This window comes from Erigeron canadensis, chromosome 5, assembly GCF_010389155.1.
Source record: "Erigeron canadensis isolate Cc75 chromosome 5, C_canadensis_v1, whole genome shotgun sequence".
NCBI lineage: Eukaryota > Viridiplantae > Streptophyta > Magnoliopsida > Asterales > Asteraceae > Erigeron > Erigeron canadensis.
Window position 1 is genome coordinate 43,911,593 of NC_057765.1, and position 27,684 is coordinate 43,939,276.

General features: G+C 33.9%; 4 protein-coding genes across 5 annotated transcripts; 1 reads left to right on the forward strand and 3 right to left on the reverse strand.

Moving 5' to 3' along the window:
- Positions 1 to 1,643: 1,643 nt before the first annotated feature.
- On the forward strand, positions 1,644 to 8,758 carry LOC122598966 (beta-galactosidase 10). Its single transcript, XM_043771421.1, has 19 exons — positions 1,644 to 1,926; positions 3,023 to 3,118; positions 3,251 to 3,363; positions 3,477 to 3,543; positions 3,760 to 3,852; positions 4,060 to 4,203; positions 4,327 to 4,415; positions 4,501 to 4,606; positions 4,707 to 4,794; positions 5,062 to 5,180; positions 5,433 to 5,597; positions 5,889 to 6,097; positions 6,214 to 6,323; positions 6,455 to 6,564; positions 6,657 to 6,764; positions 7,015 to 7,125; positions 7,261 to 7,469; positions 7,738 to 8,053; positions 8,318 to 8,758. The coding sequence occupies exons 1-19, from the start codon at positions 1,744 to 1,746 to the stop codon at positions 8,426 to 8,428; spliced, it is 2,547 nt and encodes an 848-aa protein (XP_043627356.1). The 5' UTR covers positions 1,644 to 1,743; the 3' UTR covers positions 8,429 to 8,758.
- Positions 8,749 to 12,363, reverse strand: LOC122598968 (beta-1,3-galactosyltransferase 7-like). Its single transcript, XM_043771423.1, has 12 exons — positions 12,288 to 12,363; positions 11,541 to 11,641; positions 11,357 to 11,447; positions 11,204 to 11,250; positions 10,879 to 11,090; positions 10,564 to 10,627; positions 10,350 to 10,422; positions 10,152 to 10,272; positions 9,936 to 10,023; positions 9,682 to 9,807; positions 9,388 to 9,497; positions 8,749 to 9,287 (listed from the first exon to the last, which is right to left on the reverse strand). Exons 1-12 carry the CDS (start codon positions 12,354 to 12,356, stop codon positions 9,127 to 9,129), a joined length of 1,263 nt encoding a protein of 420 aa, XP_043627358.1. The 5' UTR covers positions 12,357 to 12,363; the 3' UTR covers positions 8,749 to 9,126.
- LOC122598967 (pentatricopeptide repeat-containing protein At2g13420, mitochondrial-like) lies at positions 12,122 to 14,825 on the reverse strand. Its single transcript, XM_043771422.1, has 3 exons — positions 14,735 to 14,825; positions 12,656 to 14,356; positions 12,122 to 12,566 (listed from the first exon to the last, which is right to left on the reverse strand). Exon 2 carries the CDS (start codon positions 14,309 to 14,311, stop codon positions 12,722 to 12,724), a length of 1,590 nt encoding a protein of 529 aa, XP_043627357.1. The 5' UTR covers positions 14,312 to 14,356; positions 14,735 to 14,825; the 3' UTR covers positions 12,122 to 12,566; positions 12,656 to 12,721.
- A 1,977-nt stretch (positions 14,826 to 16,802) lies between these two features.
- On the reverse strand, positions 16,803 to 23,886 carry LOC122599789 (protein CHROMATIN REMODELING 24). 2 transcript variants are annotated; one of them, XM_043772369.1, is made up of 26 exons: positions 23,777 to 23,886; positions 23,613 to 23,687; positions 23,448 to 23,492; positions 23,262 to 23,336; positions 23,067 to 23,156; positions 22,842 to 22,970; positions 21,944 to 22,755; positions 21,724 to 21,854; positions 21,581 to 21,635; positions 21,366 to 21,488; positions 20,792 to 20,899; positions 20,619 to 20,674; positions 20,404 to 20,494; positions 20,079 to 20,216; positions 19,913 to 19,990; positions 19,609 to 19,818; positions 19,436 to 19,507; positions 18,863 to 18,943; positions 18,633 to 18,751; positions 18,442 to 18,553; positions 18,297 to 18,365; positions 18,117 to 18,211; positions 17,857 to 17,982; positions 17,678 to 17,743; positions 17,456 to 17,585; positions 16,803 to 17,151 (listed from the first exon to the last, which is right to left on the reverse strand). In XM_043772369.1, the coding sequence occupies exons 1-26, from the start codon at positions 23,865 to 23,867 to the stop codon at positions 16,990 to 16,992; spliced, it is 3,339 nt and encodes a 1,112-aa protein (XP_043628304.1). In that variant the 5' UTR covers positions 23,868 to 23,886; the 3' UTR covers positions 16,803 to 16,989. The 2 variants fall into 2 exon arrangements, with proteins under 2 accessions (XP_043628304.1, XP_043628305.1); XM_043772370.1 differs by lacking the exon at positions 23,262 to 23,336.
- Positions 23,887 to 27,684: the final 3,798 nt, after the last annotated feature.

The window sequence follows — 27,684 nt, forward strand, 5'->3', positions numbered from 1 at the left end:
GATTCCAGGTAAAAACTATAAGCTGGATCGATACCATGTTTTTGAAATTTACGGATCGATATTGTCCATGTTAGATATGATAAATAGAAAATACCAATTTCACGTTTCAAATAATAACTATGTCAAAAATATGATAAACTGGATTGGTAACTTGTTAACCGGATGATATGGTTGTTGGAAATAATATGATTTGTATGTAAATATAATGAAAATATGATAATAATAATAATGTGTACCTGACAATCCAGAGGACCCTGTGAGAGCAAGAATGATTGCCATTGATGTCAGGTTTTCAAAACAAAATGATCGTTTGATGATGGGATTGAGAATTAGGGAGAGAAAATGCACACACAATAAGGAGATTAAGATTAGACCTAAAATGGTTGGAAATGACTCTCTATTTATAGAGAGAGCATTTACATTTTAGTCCCTGGTGTTTAGTATATGCAATATAAGTCCCTGTAGTTTCAATCATTTAATGGGAAAACCTATAGTATGTCTTTAAGAGTAAATACATCCATCGTATAGTTACTAGACATAGGGATTTCAGTTATCGTCAATTATCATATCACGAATGATAAACGATCAATAACAGTCACATTTAACGTGGTTCAAAAAAATGGTTTTATATGATTTCTTAGTCACAAATAGTCAATTACACAACAATATAAAATTACTCTTTAGCCAAATCTTTCCCTCGAATGAGCAACGAATCTCTGACGACCACCGTCATCAATATTCAATCTCAGACCCCCCCAACACACAAATGAGCTGTTTTTTTATGTAATCTTTCTGTATCTTACTCAGCCACTTGCTTCAATGTCCAAGAATACCCCCCAAATATCTTTCATTTTTGATTTTCTTTTGTTTCTTCTCACACACCAAATGCATACACGAAATGTACATTAAATTTGACTGCCTGTTGGTCTCCATAGCTGGTCCCACAGTTTTATTGCCTTCTCATATCATCACACGTGGTATCAATACCCCATCCAAAAAATATACGGAGTATTTCTTTATTAATTCTGCTTTATAATAATGTATATATTTATATTGTTCAGATTTTGGAGTTGATTAGAATTTTTACTATCCTAGATTATTGAAAGTGTATAGATAAATGGTTGAGTATAGCTTTATATGCTGGAAGTCTCGAATTTAACTGATTAAGACATGGAAAGATATTTGAAAGAATTTCATAATAAAGTCTTCGAATGAAGCATGTTTGTGTCCTGTATAAAAGTTAAAATTTTATCCCAATTAAATGTTGTGCTTTCGGATGGTTTAATTGGGAGTTTCTCCTCTACTAGGTATTGAGGATGAGGGGCTCTCTGCATACCTGATTATGAAAACTTAAGATAGATATTCTATTGCGAATAAATAATCAATACTTTTAAAAAAAAAATTATTGATGGTATATTTACTATACTTTAAACTATTATATGTTTAGTATTAAAAGTGCGCTTTATTTTAATGTCGCAAAGAATTAAATAATCCAGTTAAACGAAAAACTTTAGTCAATATATTTTATTTCGGTTTATCATTTATGCGCAAACAAAAAAAATATCATGGGCAAAACAGAAACAATATTAAAAATTAAAAAAAGATAGACATTTTCATGTGGGTGTTAAATAATTGTAACAAATCTTTTGATCCCATAAAAACCCATATAAAAAGGTGCAAGCTTTCTGCAAAATAGGAGAAAAAGATTGAAGCTTTTTTCTTCTTTCTTCTTCTTCTTCTTCAATGGCTTCAGTTGGTTGTACTCTGTTGTTGTGTTGGTGCTTTGTAGGGTTGTACATTTTGTCATATACAGCAGCAGCAGCAGCAGCTAACAATGTGACATATGATAGCAGGTCACTCATTATTAATGGTGAAAGAAAGCTTCTTATTTCAGCTGCTATTCACTATCCTAGAAGTGTTCCTGCTGTAAGACTTCCATTTTTTTTTATTAGATATATTTGCTTATTTTACTTTGTCGGATGTCTTTATGAAAGCAGACTCTCTAAGTTGCTTACTTTACGAAATTTGGGTAATGTTGCTGCATATATGGTTATTTTAGCTAAAATGTTAGTATCTTTAAAGTTACCATATTAAGTAATTTGATAATATGTGTTTGTAAAAGAATTATGAAACTATATTGTGAGGGAATAGTGGGAAGTAAGGGAGTTGGTCAAATGGTTTGATGTATATTGTGTGTAATTGTGTTGGCTATTTAGGGAAAGTGAACATATTAACCATAATGCTAGTTGTTACAAAAAGTTGATTTCTAAGAATTGAGGGGTTTTATTGATAACATTTATCTTATAAAACCGGTAAATGGAGAAGGATCCCTGTTCTGTAGACTTCGGGAGAGTTGAGCCATAGGCTATGATTTATGCAGCCTAACCGATATTTCCGTAGCCCTTTCCGGACACTTCCCTGACTATTTTAAGATGTTGTTTACACATGGAGGCTCGAATCCGGATCTCTGATGAGATCTATGGGTGGCTTTACCTCTAGGCCACCTTGGAGGCGGTTAACATATATAAATGTTCCTATGTTTATTTTGTGTATGGAAATTGAGTAAATTTAGTTTGTTACCGAGGAAGTCGATTATTTTTGCATTTCAATCGAACTATACATGACATATTTTTGTACAGTTATGATTAAAAGCTTATTAGTTTTCGTTAACTAGATCTTCAAGCTACTCGTTTATTTAGGGAGGATATATGAGTCATACAATACAACATTTGACTAATTCTCAAACACTTGTATAGAAATTTATGGCCAGTCAAATGTTGCAATATCTAGGAAGTTAACAAATTTACTTGACAGTATGGGTGAAAAAGGAAACTACCGGCTTATGGTTTCTTTAATCTGATGTTCTTTTGTTGGATTGTTTTCATAAGGGTCAAGTATCTCCCTGTATATGCAAAAATTTACACGCTCCCTTCTTTTTTTTTTTTTTTTGAACGGCACGATTCCTTGTAATTTGGATATACTTTCAATACTGAACATATAAGTATACAAATTATTGTGATAGATGTGGCCTGGATTGGTAAAAGCTGCAAAAGAAGGAGGTGTAGATGTGATTGAAACCTATGTATTTTGGAATGGGCATGAACCATCACCAGGCAATGTGAGTGGCATTTTAGACTTTCCTTTGTTGCAGATGAGCTAAAAAAATTTCAAGAAGTCAAAATCACTTGCTCAAATATCCGTGTGGTGACTGATTACTGGTTTTTCTGTTTTCTTTATGGGAATTTCTCAGTACTATTTTGGTGGAAGGTATGATTTACCCAAATTTGTGAAGATAGTTCAGGATGCTGGTATGCTTCTGATTCTTCGGATTGGGCCATTTGTTGCTGCAGAATGGAATTTTGGGTCAGTACAGTCGACAAAATTCATTTATATCAACTAATTTCAAGATTGTGAATTTTATGCTTTAAAGGTTATATTTGTTACAAACTTTTAACAAGTTACTGTAAACTATGCAGTGGTATACCTGTTTGGTTGCATTATGTGCCTGGGACCGTCTTCAGAACCGATAATGAACCTTTCAAGGTGTGAAATTGGTCAATCTTACCTTCCAAGTTTCACGAGAAATTGATTATTGAGATACATTAAATTTACCGTACTATCCATAAACTTTCGTCAACTAATCCTATGATTCTAATTCTTCAACTCACAATACTGAAATGTGCTCATCCAAATTTTTTTAAAATACCAAAATTTCTTATCTTTTGCAGTTATAATGTGTTTTGTTGTTGGAAAATGCAGCATTATATGCAGAACTTCACAACTCTCATTGTGAATATGATGAAGAAAGAGAAGTTTTTTGCATCACAAGGAGGTCCCATCATCTTATCACAGGCGAGTATGGATCAAAGTTAAACAACTTGAGCATCTTCAATAATGGTTTTTGAAGAGCAGAAAGTTTTGAGTAACGCTGTTTTGTTTACTTAGAAAAGGCATACCGCATAGTTAGACTGTTGGATGTATATTTATCTGCAACATTCATACAAGTTATTTTATACTAAAACTAACCTTTTCTTTCGGATGACTTTTGGCTTATTATAGGTGGAAAACGAGTATGGATACTATGAAACTGCATATGGCGAAGGTGGCAAAGCATATACACAATGGGCAGCTAAAATGGCTCTTTCTCAAAATACAGGTGTTCCATGGATAATGTGTCAGCAATGGGATGCTCCAGATCCAGTGGTAAATGACCTGATAAGTGATACTAGTAATGACCCCAGAAAAATGGGACTTATGCATATGACCTGTTACCCAGATATAAGTCATGACCTTACAACTAAAATGCATACTTTGTAATCTGTGCAGATCAATACTTGCAATTCATTTTACTGTGATGATTTTAAGCCAAGCTACCCAACGATGCCCAAGATCTGGACAGAGAATTGGCCAGGATGGTACACACTCTATAGTTTCACATTACTTTTCATGAAATTTTAGTTTTGCTCATTAGCCCTTGGTAATGTTGTTATGGCGGGACAGGTTTAAGACATTTGGAGGCAGAGATCCACATCGCCCCGCTGAAGATGTTGCTTATGCTGTTGCTCGATTTTTCCAAAAAGGAGGAAGTGTACATAATTATTATATGGTATCTATCTTTGCGGTTTGTTCATTAAAAAATGCAATGTCAACTTCTGTACTATGCATATGATCTTTGAATTTGACTGCGTCTTTCATGCTGAGCTTAGTATCATGGTGGGACGAATTTCGGACGCACTTCTGGTGGGCCGTTTATTACTACAAGTTACGATTATGATGCACCAATTGATGAATATGGTTAGTACAGTGGACTTTTTATTGAACTCTTCTTTAATATAGTAACAAGAACTCTATTCTTTGACTTTGAATATCAACCTTGAATTCAAATTTTTATATTGATTGTATGTACAATTTCTACATTTTATCACCATCCCGTTTTCTATAGTAACATGAATTCTATTCTTTGACTTTTTGAGCTTTATTCTTTGACTTTGACCTTGAAACAAGTTTTCTTCTATTTTAATTTCTGATTGATCTCTAAGTATTTACTTGGATGCGTTGTAGGGTTACCGAGGTTCCCAAAATGGGGGCACCTTAAGGAGCTACATCGAGCTATAAAATTATGTGAACATGCATTGTTGAACAACAAACCAACCTTGGTTCATCTTGGTTCCCAACAAGAGGTGAGTATTCAGTATTCATCTAATGCTTTATTAATACTTCATGTTACTGAATGCTGACTTAAATCCACAAGATTCACGTCTTTCTGAAATTGTTAAATGGGTCATTTAGATGTGACTTAAACTATAGAACAGTTATGGAATGGAGGGAATACTTTTTCGTTAAGATGGTGTACTGCTTAATCTTGAATTTGTTCACGAGTAAGTTCTTTGTGTTCTAGCATCTTTAATGTGCCGGGTGTGTTTCTTCTATAGGCTGATGTGTATGAAGATGAGTCAGGAAGTTGTGCTGCCTTTATTGCTAACTTAGATGACAAAAATGAGAAAACAGTACAATTTCGGAATGTTTCATATACACTACCAGCATGGTCAGTTAGCATTCTTCCCGACTGCAAAAATGTAGTCTTCAATACCGCGAAGGTAACTTCTTTATAAATTGTTTCATGTTGTCCTATTTTAATTTCAGTAAAGACCGATGAGTCAATGGTTGACTTTTAAGTGTCAAACCTGCTTTGTGAACATAAAAGTTTGAAATTTCGGATCTGATATAGCAAGTTATTGTTTTAAGGTTCTAGAGATGTGACTTATGACTATGTTGAAGTGTATAAAAATTCTTTATAAGGAATGACGGTGGTACTCAATTTTCGGATCTGAAATTTAGTTTGTTTGACCTTAAGAATCAATGCTAACATTATAGATTTTTTCAAATAGGTCGTATCTCAAATTGCTACTATTGACATGGTACCAGAGCAATTGCAACCTTCAACATCTTCCCCACATAAAGACTTGAAAGCAGGCGGTTGGGAAATATATGTTGAGAAAGCCGGCATTTGGGGAGAAGCTGATTTCACTCGCAGTGGCTTTGTGGATCATATTAATACCACAAAAGACACCACTGACTATCTTTGGCATACAACTAGGTTTGTCTCCGATATAAAAACTGTTAATAGCATATTTTTTCCCTATTTTGAAGGCACTTAGAAGGCCTTTGACCAATCATAGTCAAACTTCCAAGTGCTTAACATCTCTTTTGCAGTTTATTTGTTGACAAGAATGAAGAATTTTTGAAGAACGGAAACAAACCAAGGCTATTCATTGAGTCTAAGGGACATGCTCTTCATTTCTTTGTCAATGGCATACTTCAAGGTTGTGTCCTCAAAATACATTATTCAAAAGTCAAATATTTTATGCAAGAATATGATTTGGCTTTCCTTTTTTGCTTATTAGATTCTTAGTTATACCATCCAGTAATTCTTCTCTTGCTTGGTCATTCTCAGCCAGTGCATCTGGAAACGGTACTGTTTCACCCTTTAATTTTACGAGTCCTGTTTCTTTGAAGGCTGGGAAGAATGAAATTGCTATTTTGAGCATGACTGTCGGCCTTCAAGTAAGTAGCTCATTTCGTTTACCTATTTTTGTCGGTTTTGTTGATATGATTTGAAAAGAAATACAAATGTCATCGTGTGCACTGTTCAATAGAACGCGGGATCATTTTATGAATGGGTTGGAGCTGGATTAACCAGTGTGAAGTTCAAAGGTTTGAAGGATGGAACCGTGGACCTATCAAACACCACATGGACCTACAAGGTACACTTCTTTACGCTAACATTTGACTTTTGACGGTCAAATTATTAGGAGGTTGCACCTCCAATGTAACAGTTATTCTATTATATGTTTCAAAAATTAGGTAACAATTAAAGAAGAGTAGCAAATTTCCATTTGATTATGAACTTTTAAGAGATAAAAAAACATGAATAATCTATTATGTCAAGTTTGAGCATTGGAAGTTCTCTTTTTCCCCAAATAAAAAGTTTCTTTTTCTATCTGGGTTTTGCAGATTGGGTTAGAAGGCGAGCATCTTAGCCTGTATAATGCTGATGCTTTAAATAATGTAAAATGGAAGTCAGTTTCCGAGCCACCTAAAAATCAGCCATTGACATGGTACAAGGTATGCAACTCAAGGAGACTGCAGGAAAAATGCATGAAATTGCATTCATTTGCCACTTCTGACTGCTTTTTCAGGCCCTTTTTGTTTCCAAAATACTGTCTTAAAAATTGGATGACAAATTATTTAATCATGTAGGCTATTGTGGATGCTCCACCAGGAAATGAGCCTGTTGCTCTTGACATGGTTCACATGGGAAAAGGCTTGGCATGGCTAAATGGGGAGCAAATTGGAAGGTATTGGCCCAGAAAGGCTCCAACTGACAAGTGTGTTAAAGCATGTGACTATAGAGGCAAATTCAACCCCGATAAATGCAATACAGGGTGTGGAGAACCAACACAAAGATGGTAAAAATCTCCCCTTTGTCCTTTAAATACATCAAGAACACTGCTAATCTTACGCAATTATTGAGCAAAAGAGCAGACCTTTCATCCGAGAAGCAGACTTACATATTTAAACTTTACAACTGTTTATTGTCATATTGATGTGGCCTCAATGGGCTAAATTTGTTCATTTCACCTCAATCTTACATGTGGATGTTGTTTGTAAATAATCTCAATGTTGTCTCTCAATCTTTTTTTATTTTATTTAGTGCTTTTAATATGTTCATCCTAGGTACCATGTTCCAAGATCATGGTTCAAGCCGTCAGGTAACGTTCTGGTGATGTTTGAAGAGAAAGGTGGAGACCCGACTCAGATTAGGTTCTTAAGACGGAAACTATCCGCTCTTTGTGCTCATGTTTCTGAAGATCACCCCTCCTTTGTTACCAACAACTTGCACAAAAACAAAGCAAGTTTGGAGTTAAAATGCCCAATGAACACTTACATTTCCGCTTTCAAGTTTGTTAGTTATGGAACTCCTACCGGAACTTGCCAGTCATATGCCATAGGAGATTGCCATGATCCTGACTCCAGATCTCTTGTTCAAAAGGTAATCCCTTTCTTGTTCTATATAGTTCTACATTTCAGTTAGTGATGTATTTTTGTTTTAGAACCATCCCTGTTTCAATTACCTTTAACCATTTGGAGTTTTTGGTCCCCATATGCTAAAAGTGCCGATGCCGGTTAGTATCAAGTTGGTTACATAACCGTGTGTAGGCCAAGAACTTAAAAGGTGTCGGTTTTGCAAGCACAAGTCCTTTTGCGAATGAATGTGTTAGGATCTTACATATTTTTATGTATTATGTTCATGCAGCTATGCTTGAATAAGAGTGAGTGCATAGTGGAATTAACTGAAAAGAATTTCAAGACAGAACTCTGTCCTGGTATGATGAAGAAACTTGCTGTAGAAGCAACATGTAGCTGAACCTCACCATTTTGATGTCGAATAGATATGACGAATCATTTTACATAGGATTCGGGCTGCAACAGGTTTTCTAGAAACTTGCTAGCTATTCTGTAACTCTACAAGAAATATCCAGGTCCCACATTAAGTGATTTTTTTATCTTTGTTTTATGGGTTGTCATAACTTCCCATATTTCGTGGGTCGTAGATGACACATATTTGTAATCCCTAAGGGGAACAATTACATATGCCAGATGGGTGTCCGAAACAGTGTTTCGACACTAAGATAATAACGGTTATGCTGAATTCATACTTTATAAATATAGTTGAACAGCAACATATAAAACTTTATAGATGTAGTCATTCAAGTTTCAAGCTCTTCTACAAAAGGGCAATTTCTGGCTTCATTGTTACATGTCTGATATTGCTATTGCAAAGATAAGTCCAATTTTGACTTTAGACATCAAAGTTTATTGTATGTTAATTAGTGGAAAAAATGTTATATGAATAGGGAAATAATGACAACTAAACAGAGAAATGTTAAGCATTCTGAGGGTAGAGATTGTTTTACTTGTTAGGAGCTGTGTATCTTGGAAAATAGAAGTTGACTTTTTTTCTTGAGGCACTTTCTGCAACATTTCATGCATTCGGATGTTATAAGCTACTGCGGAGATCTCCATGGTTGTCGCTCGAGGAACATATCTTTTGGGGTTATGAACTCATAAAATGTTCATTGTTGGTCGATTCCAAAGGGTTGCATGATTTTCACCACATTTTTTGTGAACTTCCTTGATTCTTTCTACCGATTTGCAGATACCACTGCAGCTCCAATCAAATGATGCAATGCACACATTGCCTGTTTCTGCTTTCCACTCGCACTCTAAAAAAAAATTTTAAACTTTTGAAGTCAAGCTTTGATTCTGACACATAAAAGTCAAATGTTAACTCTATTCTAATAAAAAAAACTTTAAAACGCATACCAGGAGGGGTCCCACAACACATGTTTCGATCATCAATGTGCTCGACATCAAGACCTATGAACCAAGCACCAAGTGATACATCTTCATTTGCATACTTATGAAGTATTGCCCTGCATCACTCGAATTGGTTTGTCACTGATTTTTCTATTTTTATATTAATATCTTAAAATGGTAACAAAACTTTTTAGCGAAGCAACACTACTCTACGGTTTTCTTGCAATTAGCATGGAACAAGATTTAAAAACTGTTGATCAAATTTGAAAGCAAATAGTTTTGAAATAGCATAAATCTCACTGATTGTTGGAGATGTATGCAGCAAGATCTTTAGAAATAGCATAAATCTGTCCGGTTGCATGCCAAAAATATTTGTTTCCTTCTTCTCCAAATTTCCAATATTCGGGCTCATGGTATTTGACGTTCCTATGGAACACAAAAGTCAAATTCGTTAAAAATTTCAACACATTTGGTTCAGCACCTTATTAGAGTTTAGATTATATATAAGATTGTATCATGTTGCAAATTTGAAAGGAGAGAAGTTTTGGATTTACTTTTGAGAAAGAACAGGACCAGATTTCATACATCCTATGTAGACTCTGGGCTTTGTTAGATGCCTGTCAAGAGTTGAAGCTAACATGCCTGCATAATGACGATAATAAGCATATAAGATATATTAGCTTAAAAGGCATTTAAGAAGGAACACTGAAGTTAATATGAGAAATCCGAGATAAAACTAGCAACTTTCATGAGACAGAGAGAGTATATACCCAAATTGACATGAACATCGTCATCCACTTTGACGTAGAATTGTGCATCCCAGTTAGCGTATGCAGTAGCAAAGAATGTTCTTGTTTTGGCAGTTAACTCATGATACCCTTCAACATGTTTCTGCAGTGATAGTATCATCAGATAATTTCAAGTTTAAGCTAAAGGGATATCAAAATCAGGTGAACAGAGAATCTTACGAGCCTCAAAAAGTCTTTATGTTGTGATTCCTCAGAGTCAATGGCTCGATCTAAAATGCTTTTAGATGTCACACTACATAAAATTGGAATTTCAGAGAAGATCATGAGGGGTAGATGTGTGTCGTGAAAGTGTTGCATCCTTCATCATGACATATCAGAAGTAGCATTTCCATAACATAAACTTGCAGTAAAAAGGTATAAAAGATGAAATCACCTATGGCCAATTATAAAACGGACAACGATACCCTTTTCCTTCTCGAGCTGAATTAACTTTTCACCTAGTCAAGAACAAAAAACTACACAGTATTAGCGTCTCGGCATACATAATCTGATTAACAGCCACAAAAATAGTATTTTCAAGACATGCACTTTGAGGTGGACAGAAATTAGATCAAAAAAGTTATCCAAGTTATGTTTAAAAACATGTATGTATAAGTACCACAACAAATGCATTTCTTAAAGCAATATCACTGCTGATATACGTTTTTCATAATGTGGAAACAAGTCAACAACTATAGTTAAAATGTACCTCTAGGCATCCATGTCTCTCTAACCGAATCACGCCTTCTTCTGCTACTAAAAGCAGTGTTAATTCCAATAACTGCAAATGCTTTTTTCTTTATCGTGCCCTTTTCAGAAACTGTCTTGTTTGGTTCCAAATTGCCATGGTTAACTTTCTCATGTAAACTTTCTACAATGGGAAGCTCCATTCTTAGCTTTGAGATTGAGTTTCCAAGTGATCTTATAGACCTCGGATAATCAATTACATTCACTATTAGATCTATTAGATTAATAAACCAACTTATATCATGAAGGATGTGTACGTAATAGTATCAAATTATGAAATTAATCACCGGATAGCTTCATCTGATTTGTGAATTACTCCAAATAAATCATTATCCTGAAACAAAATCCATCATTAAGGACGCAACATATTCATAAATACAAGATATAATGAAGAATATAGAATGTTATAATGTAGGCGTTTTTTTATTAAGTATTCTAACCTTGTATGTCATGTAATCATCAGAAACAATCTTGATTTTTCGTTCTCGCCTACGCATCACCTTTCCTTCTAAATCAACCGGAGCCAACACCCTACAAAATAATCATCATCCTTGTTACAAATCGGCTCAAAGATATCACAAATTCAGTTTTAGATTCATGGTCAAAGGGATTCGAACCCAAGACCTATTTGTGAAGAACATGCCAAATGCAAAACTGAAGATGCTGAAAATGAGTATCCATTTGGGTGACACTTTTCGACCACTCCATCTGCTGTTGTTCATTTCCTGTTTGGAGGCAAAGCCGAACAAACACAGATAGATTTATAAAACAAAAAAACATCAAGACATTTTGGAAATGTAGATTTTTGTCTTCCTTAATTTCATAAACATTATCAAATGAGAACTCCCTTTTTTGCCCTATATGTTGGTAGCATAATGTTTTGTGGTCTTCTTTCATAAAAGATAAAAAATCGTGACAAATATTTGTATAATCTATTAATCTTTACTTAAATTCACGTGCGTAAACATAAAAATCATGTGAAATTTTGTTAACATCTATTTTGATTTACCAAAGTTGGGAAAATCATAATTTATGTAACCATTTGTACCTTCAATTAATTAAATATAAACATTATAAAGAGCATACACTTTCACATACGGCAACCATTGTGAAATTTTGGGAACACAACATATTTATATAATTATACCATGTGGGCCCCTACATAAACTTTGTTGATAAAATTCTAATTATATAACACATGATTATATAGTAGATAAAAAAATATCTCAGTTATAAATTGAAAAAGATTACAAATTGAAAATACAGTATAATCATAACTAACAAAAGTTTGATTACAAAGTATACTAACCAACAAATGTAAAACTAAACTTGCAAAGTCATAAACTGGTAAGCAGTTTGCAGGTTTCATACCCAATACCAGGAGCTTGGAGTCCATGCTCGTATCACCTTAACCTTCGTCGTTGGGCACGTGTTTCGCATGAGTGAAGTGCCACTATGGCTAAGCAAATGGTGACTGTTTTGACCCTTTTATCATTCGATGGATCAATTCAGGTCATACTTTGCATCTAATGGCTCAAATGAGTGAACTTTCAGAAATTGACTCAGAGGGTCCAACTTCGTAAAATTCACCCAAAATGTATCCAAATAACCATTTCGCTCCATATCTCTGTAGACTGCTTCTATTGGCATCTGCAAAAGAAACAAAAGGATATGAGGACATATAACCATGTTCCACATATTGAACAACCATAAAAAGAGAGAGCTGCACTACTTGTTACCTGAAGTTTCCCTAGAAAGATGCTTCCATCACCTCAGGCCTTACAAGTTCACACTATTAAGTTTGTTCACCTTTTGTAAGGTTTAATATGATAATTTTCGTACTCTGAAGAAAATGATATCGATTCATCATCAAGCTTTTTCTTCAATCTCCTCCATGTCCTTAACATATCAGACTGTATTAAGCCTCTATACAGAGTCTCAAAAGTCACTTTTTGAGGCAAAATCCCTTTTTCAATCATTTCAACAAAATACTCACAAGCTTCTCTCCACATTTTCTTTTCACACAGTTCATGAACCAACAATGTGTATGAATCTAAATCCAGTCCTGACCCACTACCTTTCATATCCTCCCAAATCTCTTTAACAAGATCGAACTTATTCAATCTCATAAACATCCCTACAAGGATATTATATGTGTGGGTGTCGGGTAAGGAAACAGAATCATTTTTCATTTTTTTATACAAGTTTAAAGCACTGTCAACATCTTTCCGACCTCTATATTCTTTAAAGAAACAATTATAAGTTGTAGCAGACGGAACAACCCCATTTTCCACCATTTCATCAAGCAACTTTTCTGCTTCTACAAGTCGTCCACATGAACAAAGACATTTCACGACAGATGTATATGACGCCAATGATGGATGAATACCTTTATCCTTCATAATCTTTAACTTTTCAAGTGTAAGATCTGGCTTATGTGCCCGACTATACACATGTAACACAATAGAATAACTAGTAACGTCCGGGTCAATACCTCTTTGAAGCATTTCATTAAGCAAATTCTCTGCAGCTTGAATTATCCTCTCAAATCGATCATCAGGATGTAAACTAGATCTCCGACATATCCCATTCAACAAAACATTGTAAGTAACCACATTTGGTTCGATCCCACTATCCAACATCTCTTTAAAAAACCTTTCTGCCATCTTAGGTTTGTTTATTTTACACCATCCGTAGATCATAATAGTGTAAATCTTTGCATCAGGTTGAAATCTCCAGCTCTTCCATTTGTTAAACATCTCAGTAGCGACTTTCGGGTAGCTATATTTACAGAGCGTATCGAAAAGAAAATAGAAGTCATCAATGGGTTGTTGGTCCGAATCAATTGTCACAAAACAACCCATATCATCAAATGCACGGATAGCTTGCCTAGTCAAACCAGCAGATATGAGCCGACGGATCAGGACATAAAACGTTGTGGAAGTGGGGCTCACACCATTTTGGTCCATTTCAACAATCAATTGCCAAGCTGCATCAAATTGTCTGACTTTACCTAATATGTCAATCATGAGGTTGTATGCAGTGGAGTCATGAGAGTAATGAGGTTGATCTCTGGCCCAAGAGAAAAAAGCCAAGGAGATCTTGGAGATATTTTTTAGACGAATCAGGGTTTGATGGACGAGAAGTGGAGAAATCATGATTCCGTTAAGTTGCAGAGACGATTCCATTGAGTGAAATGGGTTATGGTGTCGGATAAGCATTTGAGAAATCACATCGGCGTCACCGGATGATTCAAGTGAAGGAAGTGAAGGTTTTGTTACATTTGCTGCTACGGATTCATTGGGTTCAAAGGTGGAGGACGAGAATGCAGAAACTGAACGGAAATGTAACAAACTGGGTATGATGCGAGAGTGGCTGCTGCAACGCATTGCCATTTGTCAAACGTTACTCAAAACTAAAGTGTCAACCAAAGTAGCATACTGCAACAAAAAGTAACATACTTTAAACTCCAACTTTAGTTTCAACAAGCAAACCATAATCCCCCAACAATTACAAACAACTCAAAGAAAATACTAACGGGGTTCGATGTTCGGTTTTATCATTAACAGAAACCTTAATTTCTGTTCAAGTTTGTCGCCAAAAACAAAACCATATTACTAAAATTTACCCACTCTCATTTGACTATGATAAAGTAATACTTTTACAATTTAAATACACGATTTGCATAATCATTAACTAAAATCAACAAAAAGATAACGGAATATAGAAATATACACATACGACAAATCCATAAAACTTCTAATAAATTATACAGTAGTATCCAAAAAAAAGCAAATGAAAAATAGACAGTAACTAACCGTACAGATAACGACCACAGAAACCCCAAGATTTTAGCTCACCGGGCAGGGGTAGGGAAGTATAGGGTTTGGCTTCAGTCAAGCTACTTTCTTTTTGTTGGTTTTTAAGTTAAAATTTAAAATATAATAATATACTCGTATATTAAAACTTTATTTTTAATTATTTTTTTTATTTTGATTAATTAATATTGTATTAAATTTAACTTTAGAACACTAAGCAAGTATTTTATACTCTAATGAGAATTATTCATTTGGAAATATTTTTTTGGGTTTTGTTAGTGACAGCCTTTAGGGTTGTCAGTAAATACTAATTGGGTGCATTAAAATTTGTACCTTGTTGTTAGAAAAATCAGGAGACGGTTTTTAATATATAATGTACAAGTTTTTAAGCATGTAATATGTTGTTAATAAGGGCTGTCATTATCATTTTCCTATTTTTTTATATCAAAATCAAAAAAATAGATCTCACTTTTTAAAATTGTTGATTTATTTAGTCCATATGAAAACATTTTGTTTAACATACAATATCTTTGGCGAAAGGGTGATATTGTCTTTTCCTTCAAACAAAACCATCAATTGAAAGCGGTCATGTTTCATTTTTCCCAATTGAATGCAGTCAATATTTTATTAACCCAAAACTGAAAAAACTTTTGATACTTTATAAATATATTTTTTGATACTTTATAAAACAATATTATACATTGATTGCATACTAGTCTTATGTCTAAAATCTAAATGCACAATTTTACAAAAAAGACCTATTAGAGGGGAAGGAGTGGGAGTCGGCTAGGACTTGGGTAACACCACCACGATCGGCTACACCGTTTCCACCTTTCGGCTTCGATTCGGGTAACACAAAATCGGGTATTAGTTTGGTTTGTGAAGCCGAGCTTGGTGTCCAGATTTCAAACGTTGGAGATCGGTGGGTCTCCCCATTTTGAACGTTGATGTCCACTTTTTTAAAAAAAAACACCCACCTATTTTAAACTAATTTAAACACTTTCTTTTTCTTCTTCTTCTTCTTATTACTTTCTTCTTCTTCCCATATCCATTTCACACAAAACTTACTTATTACTAAAATGGACCTTCGTGACTGTAAAATGTCCATCCAAACCCACCTCAATTATGACTCCAAACATCTCTCTGATGTGAATAACGTGATTGCATCCGTTTCTGAGAACAAAGCGGCTTACCAAGCCGTGATCAACCGACTTACTGCCCCGGGTTATGCTCCTAACAACGCCGAAAGTGAGCATCTTGTATATCTTCGTCAGAAGATCGACGACTGAATCAAGTTATTTTCCAACTAAGCGCCGCTTCTTCAACGTTGACCCGTACGCTAGATCACGGGGTATTTTCGCAATCCAGTGTGGGTGGTGGTCAGTACGTACCTTACTACTCTGAGCCGGTGGTATCCTCGCAAGCCAGTGTGGGTGGTGGTCAGTACATTTCTCCTCAACCCGTCGACAACTCTCCTGAACCCTACCGTTATATTCACCGCAACGATGGTGACAGCACCGTTGACTCGGACTATTCCGAGTGTTAGTTTTCTATTTTAGTAGTTTAATGAAATGTTTTTATTATGTGTTTTAGTATTATTTATGGTTTATGTGTTTTTAGTATTATTTATGTATTGTGGTTTTTTAATTTTAATGGAATTATGTTTATGTTTTATGTTTATATTTTAATGGAATTATTGGTATAATAAAAAAAATGAAAAAGAAAATGAAAATGAATTTGGGTAAGTTTAATGAATTGGGTATGTATTTCAAGTGATTTGGGTAAGATTTAGATAAAATTAGGTAGTTGTAAGTTGTAAGGTTTTAATTGGAGGAAAAATTAGGTAAGTTAACCAACTAGTAGACCACTCAAATCCCCTTATGGTAAAACTGAACACATTTCACCAACTATTTTATTAACATAATTTAATTTGCTAAAATACCAATCATAAAAACATCTGATGCAACTTTTCCAATAATCAAATTAAAAGAGGAGTGTCACGCCACAAACAAAACTTAATTTGTTTGAGTCACTCCCATAAACAAACTACACTATGTTCAAACAATCCTGATATAAACCACATCCAAAAACCATCTGCATTAGTATTCAAAAAGCCATATAAAGTTACCAACGGCCACATAAGAACGATCTACATGAAGCTGTAACGCAGTTGGTACAGTGGAAGATGAAATAAACATAGGATGGGTTAATATTTTCAAAAACATAGAGATCATGTTTTCCAGCAACCTCAAGGTTTAAACATTCATTACCCTGTTGAAATCATCAACAACATCATCTAAATCAATGGTTTCTATTTCCCCTGTTTTCAACACCCGAAGCTTATGAAGCTCTGAATTCAGCTCGGCAATCTGCTTCTTTATCTTCTCACCATTGTCTCCCAGCCTTGACACCATCTCCTGAAATACAAATAACAGAAGACTTTAGGACTACATACCTAAATTAAGGTTTGACATCACATATCAAAAGTATCACAGCTATTCATTAGCTGATTACTAGTAAATTTGAACTCGAAACATAAGCTTTCTTTATTGTATACATATAAAAAACAGAAGTTTAGATACTATAACCATTGCAAATTGAAAAGTTTCCAGTCACATGTTGCATCATATGGAAATACCACCCTAAACAACGTTATGTGGTAAAAACAAATAAAAGAATTTATCATACTTAATTCACTTCATGATGGCAATTAGAAGATACCTTGTTGGCATAAACTTGAGATAGTCGATTGATTTGTTGTTTGATTTCTGATTCTGTTAGTTTATTGGATATACTTGGGGAGATATTCTTCTTACGCACAACATCCTTAGGGTTGAAAGCAAATTGAGCACTGCAAAGGATAGAGATCAGCAGGCAATAATAAAATAAAATATGATATCTGTAGTAAGAATAATGATATTCATATTCTTATGAGAAACTTACGCATCCACATTTTGTTCCTGCGAGGGACGTGAATACGAGTTTCCCGCGTATGTTGATTGCCTAATCCTACAAACCATTGAGTCAGATGAAACCATTCAAAATAAGTGGTACGATAACTTATGCAAAAATTAAACAGGTGAGATTCCCAATTAAAAAATTTAAGGTACAAAAGGTCTCACCTTGTAAGCTCCTCCTCTTCAACAACCGGCACAGGAGCAGTTTTGGAGAAAAGCAAACTATGATTACTGATGCCTGCTATACCAAGAGACTCCAAAAATTTTGTATGGACTTTAAGAGACGAATCCCTGAGAAAAAAAAATTCATTAAAAGGATAACTTTGTTATCCAAAAAAATCCAACAATTTGGTTCAATAGTACACAGAAACTGATCACTAGATCAGATATATATATATATATATATATATATGAAAATTACTAACATTTGGTGTTCAGAATCATGCTCTTCGTGTAACTGTTGTTGAGTTAGAGAAACATCAAAACCCTGCTTGGGGATACTGAAAAGCTCCCTAAGATCCTAAATTAGAAACAAAAAAGAGTTATGTTCCCACAAATGGTTAAGTGAAAACAATAACGAAGGTGTTCAGCTTTTGATATATCACCTGCTGACTGAAGTAACGAATTTGCTCTTTGTGTTCAGTAGCACTTCTGAATAAACCTCCTTTGTATATCTGTGTCATGAAAACTAAAGCATCAGATATCTTATATGAAAAACATTTTTTTAATAACGATCAGATCATGTCTAACCTGCTTTCTATATATCTTCTCTTCCACGGTACTGCAAGTCATTAAACGATAAACAAGAACATCCTTCTTTTGGCCAATACGATATGCACGATCAACACTTTGATTATCGGTACTACAAAAAAAAGTAAAAGGTTAGTTCGCCATTGAATTCAACAAATATAATTCATAAGATTTTAAAGAAAATAAGTCACCTTGGATTCCAAGCAGGATCAACCACAATGACACGATCAGCCTTCGTTAGAGTAAGTCCTAAGCCACCAACTTGAGAAGTTAAAAGAAAAATTGGAGCTCCAACACCCTCTTGAAAATCCTGTTATTAATATCAAGTCACAAATATATTATATTGAACAAAACAAATACAATAAATTGCTAAATATAAAATTACCAAAAAAAAAATATTCCTAAACAAGATAAAACTAACATTGACAATCTTCAATCTATCACTAGCTTTAGTTGTACCATCAATCCGCAAGAACTTGTAGCCTTTAGCATTAAGAGTATCCTAAACACACACACACACAAAAACCATGTAAAACAAAATCAATTCAAACAGATTTGTTAGATTATGGGACAAAATAGGTTTGGCCTAGAAAGATCAACATCCGGTACAGGTTATTGGGTCTGGATTAGACAACCCAAAAATAAATCAAAATTTTATTTGTATCTTAAAAAGAATGTTAAATATGATATCAAAAACTAGTTTTAATTCAGAAATCTAATTCTATAGAATTAGCTAAGAGAATCTATGCGTTGAAAATACTCTCTGAGCAACTTTGGCCCCATTTGACATGTTTCGTTGTTCAAAAAATTGACTAAACTACTGTTTTATCCCATGTGAGATCAAACAAAGCCCATAGGGCTATTGATAAGAAAAATGAAAAACCTTGTCGTGATTAGATATAGAAGAGCAGTTTTGGGCCAAAATGAAACTGTTGAGAGATAAGACAACCAGTTCATGTGACTTCATAAAGATCAAAAACGTATTGAAACAAACCTCAATAAGATTTAGCATTTTGCGAGTCTGCGAAAATATAAGAACATTATGACCTTCTGGTATCAATTTATCCTGTTACAAAAATTGTAAAACAAAGATCACAAATCATGCTATTAGAAAGGCACAATCAACAAATCATCAACATATTAAGATTATATAAAAAACTATCTAACCAGTAAAGACGAAATAAATGAAATTTTGCATGAAAGATTTTCTTGGTTATCCCTAATGTCATATCTATCTGCAACATCTGCAATGTGCTTCGCTAATTTTTCAGCAACCCCATGATCATCTTGATTTAGTACCGAGTCCATCCCTTCTAACACATCTTCAGCAGCTCTTTTTGTTAACAGAAGTGGATGATCACATATCTTTTTCAATATCTAGAAAATTAAGGAAGCATGCACAAAACTGATGATAACATGACATACAATTTTATAAAAAGGTGGAGGTAAAATGATAAACAAACTAGAATACCGTGAGAGCAGCAAGAGGTGAACCATCAAAAGCTGAAAGTACAATCTCACTTTTCAAGAAGGCTTCATATAGTTGACGCTGCATCCAAAAAAGAGAATTTATAAAGCCTAATTTAGGAAAGTCAAATAAAGAATGTATAAAAGTTATTATTGGCTAATATCAGTACCTGGCAACTTGTTAGTCTTAACCACACAATAATTTCATTCTTTTTTGATAGTTTGGCCGTATTTGAGCCACCATCCTCACGAAACACCTCATTTTTAAGACGGCGAAGAAAATATGGTTGAATGCATTTTCTTAAATCCTGTATTTAGTTATAATAAAAGTTAATACTGCATGCTTAGAAACCGCAATACAAAAATAAATGTGACATTTAAGTAGAATATTTGTACAATGATGCAATAACATTTGCAGGGACATAAGGTCTATATACATCGTCAAAAAAATTAATTTAGGTATAAATAGACTCGATACAATCAAAAGAACATAACCTGTGCAACAGCTGAACCAATTCTTTTATCTCTGTCAGATGCATTTTTATCATTGCCACGAAGAATCATTGACTCATATTTGTCCTTGAAACTGAGTAAAAAACACAAACAATATAGCAATAATAAGAAAGAGAACCAAAAAGTAATTGGGTGAAATAGACATGGTCTTAAATCCTGATTTTTACAAGCAAGTTGGAACACAAATGAAATCTTACCATTTCTTATCACCCAGAAGTTCAGGACAGCAGAAATTAAACAAAGCCCATAGTTCCTATATTGAGCTCATATACGAGGATGCAAGATTTAGTAACAGCTATTTTGTGTAATTTAAAAAAAGCGATAAAAAAAAAATCAAGTATAAGATATCCAAAAATTTCAAGCCACGTACCTTAAGATTATTTTGCAGTGGAGTGCCACTAATAATTATACGATGAGCACAAGGTATCGCAAGCAAACTTTTAGCTCTTTGTGTACTAGGATTCTTTATGAGATGCCCCTGAGAGTAGATGTGTTCATGGAAAACAGATTATTTTACTTGGTTCCCAGAAAAGCAAGAAAACGTTATGCTAACTTGCTAACATGAATATATATGGACTAAAAACACCCATTAAAAACCACTTGCAGAAAAATATGTATGTTAGGTAACAAACCAGAGTAAAATTGAAATGCCCAAAGTTTGAGGCGGGTTGAAAAAAGTCAAGTTCTTCGACAAACCGTTTTCTGTCCATTTAAATGTATCAACAGGTAATGTAAGCAAAAGTTATATAACTAGCTCTACTACGGAAGAAACATTTTGGAGGACCTTCCATCCATTAAACCAAACATATAGCATCTAGGCAATTCAGAAGACATATTGATCCATTTATAAATAATTGGGTCAAAATGAGCAATGCCAATGCAGCAATAATGATTTGAAAGCATGAGAGCAAGAGCAACCGAACTCAAACAAATTGGAGATATACCTCATCAAGGATCATATAATCCCAAGTAACATCATCATCATCCACCAACTCATCATAATCTCCGGATAAAGATTTGACATTATTGCGAACAATATCATAAGTTGTAAGAAGAATACCCTTATCCTACAAGCAACTCATGTGAAACCACATTTATATAACAGTATGTGAATACTAGAAAAGGTTTATGCTTGAACGCAACTTTGAGTAAAAACTACCTGTAGTACATACTGGAGCTCATATTCTCGAGCTTTGACACAAGTTCCAAAGTACCTAGAAAAGGAAAACTAGGATCTTTAAAAGGCACAAATATGAGTAGATGATGCTAAAATCTTGACATTCATTAACCTAACAAACTCACTCTCTTGTCTTTCGTGAAAGACCAACAACACCTAGTTCTTTCAACCAATGGGGTAGAAGTGTCTTAGGAGCAACTATCAACACCCTCTTTATCAATTTTGAGTGAAATAGGCCCGCCAAAAAGCTACAAATCTGGGGGGGGGGGGGGGGGGGATGAGGTTATGTTTTTATCTGTTAACATCTATAGATTCTATATATAATAAGAGAATACAAATCCTTACTTGCATTGTTTTCCCAAGCCCCATATCATCACCCAATATACCGCCCTTTCCTTTACAATGAAGAGACCAAAGCCATTTCAACCCTTCACGCTGGTGAGGGTAAAGAATCTTCGCAATAGCAGTAGGTAATGAAAAATTGAACTTTGGGTTACTCAAAGAAAATGGCTCATCATCGCCCACGGCAGAATCTGATTCGTCATTTAATGTAAAAATCTTGTTAAAATCTCCAGACGCCTTGACAGGCCTCGTCTCCGCCTTTGGGATAAACTTCTGTCCACTTGTAACAACACAATTTTCATCATCATCCTCTCTCTGAGGCTTATTAGGACGAATAAAACTATCTTTAGATACAGCTTTCCCTACTTCTTTCTTCACATATCCGCCATTAAATTTTCCCTTTCTGGTGGTAGTTACCTTCAGTGATGAATCAGGCTGGTACGATGAGGTAGAAAATGAAGAACTTTCAATATCTACAGGTTTCAAGGATTCAACTGTCTTCTGCTGATTGAACATTTCTTTCGTAACCAAATCAGAGAAATCTGAAATATGTTTAGTGGGGCGTTTTCCCTTCTCAATTGATAAAACCTCAAACTTTGAACTTAAACTACTAAGAATATCTCTAATTTCATCACCCCCGTCACACTTGTTCTCTTCGTTCTGTACAGGGCTAGGTGAATCAAATTCAGAAACGACAGCTGAGAAATTTGGTTCCACGTCGTGGAAACTATCATCTTCCTCGTCATCTTTAACCACAACTTTGCACAGCCTCCTTCGTCCAGTTATTTTAACCTTCTGCTGTTTCTCTACTTCCACTGTCAAAAACACAAACTCATACTTTCAAAGAAACCCAAAGACAAATAACTCATACATTACATATAAATTTAACAAGAAATATTACCATCCGGAGATTCAAAATCATCTAAAACAGAACTATCATCTTCAGCAAAAGACCCACTACTTTCCCGTTGCTTGGTGGTTTTGTTTTCATCTTCACTCAAAGCTTTTAACGCAGCACTCTCTTCTTCATCTAAAACAAGTAAAAAACAAGAAGTTAGCATCAAACATATAGGATCCTATAGAAACAAACAGTCAAAACAGGTCAATAACTAAATACGACGAGTACCAAACAAAGAATCACTATCTTCGTAATCATCATCTTCTTCTACCGACAACAATTTCTTCTCATTAACAACCCTTTCTATAGCTTCAGGTGCTGCAAGTCAAGTTTAATTAACATATTAAATTAAGTCTTATTAAAAATCACCTACACATATACACATTATAAACAAAATTTTTAAACCGATAGATAAAGCCTTACGAGAAGGAGAATCAAAATCGGTGAGATTAAACAAAGGAATATCATCTTCCTTTACTACTTCCGGCTTTTTCATTTCTACATTATTAAAATAGCAAAACACACAAATAATAAGAGCATAAACTATAATATAACTAAATACAGATTTAATAACTAATAATAATTAAATAAACAAAATACAACAAGTACCAGATTTAGTTGTATCTTCAGTAACAACATTTCTAGTTACGATTGCTGAAAAAAAAATATATTATAAAAATTAGGGTTTATAACTTTTCTAATAACCACATAAACTATAAAATCCACTACATATATAATACATAAATCATAATATATATATATATATAGTCTTACGAGAAGGTGAATCAGAATCGGTGAGATTGAAAGACGGAACGTCGTTTTTCACTTGCCGTTCCTGATTCTTCATTTCTGCAATTATAATATAAAATACAAAATAATTAAAGTTACAAAATTTTAAAAAAAAAAAAAGTTAGGGTTTAAGAAACGATGATAGATACCGGAAAGGAAGTTGGAGCGAGAAGCGGTGAGATTACGATTGTGAAGTTGATTTAAACTCATCGCTTTTTTTGATGATTCATCGGCTGCCATGGCTGATGGATTTCTCTCGTTTAGCTTTCTCACACACACACCTTTGTCTATTTAAGCGTGTGAATTTATTTTATATAAAAAATAATACGAGTAATTGTTTGAAACTGGGTGTTTTCTTTTCCCGCTTAGGATTTTAATTCAAAATTTGTGTTTGGATATTGTAGAGCATAAACAGGATTTGGTGGATGGCTTTGTTTGATCATTTTGTATTCTATGTTTATGTCAAGTTTATTTAATATTGAATTCAATAAAATTCAAATTTAGACTATGAAAGTTTACCATTTTTTTGTGGAAAGATTATTATTTTGTATGTTTAATTTTAAAATATACTCGTATATATTTTTAGTTTATATTAAGTTTATCAATCATAAAATCCAAAATAACGTAATATGTATGAGTGAAAAGATATGATAACAAAATCAATTATTTTTAATACAATATATAATCATTTTACTTATTTTTTTATTTGCATCACTCTCGTCCGATCAACCAATAACGATAGATACCCAAACTGAAACATGTCCATCTTACCCGGTCTATTTTTGTTGAAATTAGAAAATTTTAATATTAATGAGAAAAATTACATGAATGGTTTTTTTTTTTTATCTTTTATGGTCTCATCGTTCTGAAAAAACAATCTTATACGGAGTAACATTTATATCTATGAAGTAATCTCTTTTATTTATAAAGAAGCCTTTGCTTCTAGAAGGATATTTAAAAATTTTCCGACGTGGCGAGCCTCCACTATTCTCTGCACAAACTTTGTAGATACAATGACGTTTATTTCCTAATTGACGTTCAAAATTTTTCAAAAACAAAAAACCTTTTTTCAAGCTTCCTTATCTTCTCCCTAATTATTCATTAAAATATGTTTACCCCCAACTCATTTTCTTCAACCCTCTTAATCAAGCATAGGAATCCCATCTCCTAATATCAATTCCAATCAAAATTTTGTGCCCTAAATCTTCACAATCGATCAACGAACAACAATAATAACAGGATTGAATTCGACTTCCGTTCCACCATCATTTGACTCCGGTAAGTTTTCGCTTCTTTTCAATTACCGTATGTTTACCAACCCATATATTGGAATGACGTCGGGACTATGGAAATAATCACCGTAATATTTTCACAATGTAATTTGGAATAATGTCGTTATTTGGCTAATAATATAAGTGTTGACATCTGCTAATTATAATTATTTGGGGATCCACTATACTTCAATTTTCATCTTTAATATGTATATATGTTCTTCTTTTTAGGTGGATTGTGATTCAAAATTGGTTCATCACAATTGGCATACAAGGTGTTTGATGAAACGCCATAAATGGGATCATGACTGCTAGAGTATCGGGTAATCTTATTTGAAACTTTTGTTTCATGCTACATGAATTGAATGATCCTGTTATCGGTTTCTATTTATAGTGTTTTTTTCAAGTTAGAAATGAGGCGAGCCATGTCATATGTTGTGAGGGATACACCAAGAAAAATATATGTGAGTTGTCATTGTCAGAGACAACAGATGAATCTGTCTATGTTTAGCAGACCGTTGAGGAATTTTCAAGAGCGTTCTTGTACAGAATGTTTAATTGTATAACACCCTGAGTTCAATCTTGGTGTATTTTGAAGTGCATGAAGGTCGTGCATCCCACACTGGTTGTTTTTCAAGTATTCTAATTTAAATTTTCTCAATCTTGGGTCTACCAGAGGCAATAAAAGGGGCAATTCAAGTGCTTTATAGTACAATGTTTCTTATTTTCCAGGTGCGAGTGTGCGACATACCAAAAGTGCTATTTCTTGCGTCAAATAGCTAACTTTGAGGTACTCCTATGAACTCAAAATTTATTGTATTGAGATTTTAATTTATATCAGATCTCTAAACTAACTTGCTATATTTGAGTTGTTACGAAAAGTTTCTAATTCAAGAACACCTAAGTATTTGTAAAGGAACAAGGTTAAAACTGTTAAAAAGGTTAGAAACGAGCTCATTATGTATATTCATTTATGCAAAAACTTAGCATCTTAGCATCTGTTTTCATCCATCTCACCATAACCCACCACTTGCTTTGTATGGATCATCAGGGAATGCGAAAAACCAAGTCATCCAAGTTGACTTGTGGAAATGCAGTACTAGCGACCAATCTAACTTTTATTTGAAGCGTTGTCCAGGCAACACAAATTATCAACACCAAAATGAAAACTTCACCTTTTGGGACAACAGGCACGAGAATCACTTCAGTATGTGGATTTGGCCATTGTTATGGTGATATATCTCTCAGTGAATGCAAGTTATTGCTTGCATTAGAGGGGTATGCACTGTATACAAGTTTTGATTTCAGTTTGTCTCATCACACAAGAGACTTTCTGAAGGTAAGTCAATTTTATTTCCTAACTTTTTAGTTGTATATTGATATAAATCTTTATAGATTTTGACATTAATAAAATAAGCCTCTTATAATTTTCCAACTTGTGATAAAAAGTATATGGTTACTCTTAACATGTATGTAGTGTGTACACATAAATCGTACGTTACCGTAATATATTTAGACGTATAGAACTTCTTGTAATGAGCATGAGGCTTAGACAAATTTTCCGCTATTTTCCTACAATTCCAGACATTGTCTTGTGGTTTTGTATTTACATGAATGTTTGTTCTAATTCACCAGCGGATACTTATCTTATACTCCAAATTTTTTCCCTTTATAGCTTAATTTTGATATCTTGAAATCCTTGGTTTTTTGCATGCCGGTAATTTTGAGTGTTTCCAGCTGACTCGCATGTTGTTCGTGTATAAGATCAAGATCTCCGATTACTATCTTGACTACAAATATAGAGTTATCAGTTTAGTATAGTGTTCTCTTCGTTATTATAAATTTATCTTTGTATGATGGGGTAACTTCTATTGTCATATGTGTTGTGTGTGTGGGAGTAACTTCTATTGACATATGTGTTGTCAAAATTGAAATATTATCATATTGTGAATTATTGTTAGACATATATGGACGACTACAACTATTAACATTTTACTACATGTCTAATGATAAGTAAATTAGCATGACACTTTTCAGGAATCACCCGGTGAGTGCAACACATGTCACTTCTCGTGTTTAATCATGTATTGTAATAAATTAGATTAACCACACATTTTAGTTTTAAAATTTAAATTAAACAGCCCAGGTTGAACCCGGGTTGATTAGCTAGTAGTAATACTATATATAACAAAAATGTCTAATCAATAAACAAATTCACAAGTCAAACAAAATGTCTAATCCTATCATATATGTTTATAGACCTGTGACTTATGGTTTCGTTTCTCTCAAAAATATACATACCTCATTGTTTCACATACATACTCATTTCACGTGCATATTACAATACAGCTTTAGATTCCCTCATGTTATTTCCACAACTTGAGTCAAGTTGGGAAATCTCCATTTTCATTTAAAGGTTACAAGACCATTTGCTAGAAAATATTGTCACATTGTTAACACATTTTGTCATGTCCTTTTTTGAAATTTTGGTCGAGTGTCTTTACACTCGGGTAGAGATATGCTTATTTACCAAAGTCATATCAAAGGTCATTTGCCAGAAAATTTGAAACTATATTATATTAAAGGCCATAATTATCTAAAAAATCATGTTCAAAGTTCAAACTATGGTCAAGTGTCTTTACACTCGTATAGAGAGATGATGATTATTACCAAACCACCCCCACTTTTAGATAGATTGAAATAGAGTCAAAGACACTTGACCGTTAAGTCGTCTTTCATGTACATATGGATTATATTATTAAAGGCCTGCGTTGGACGGTTAAGTC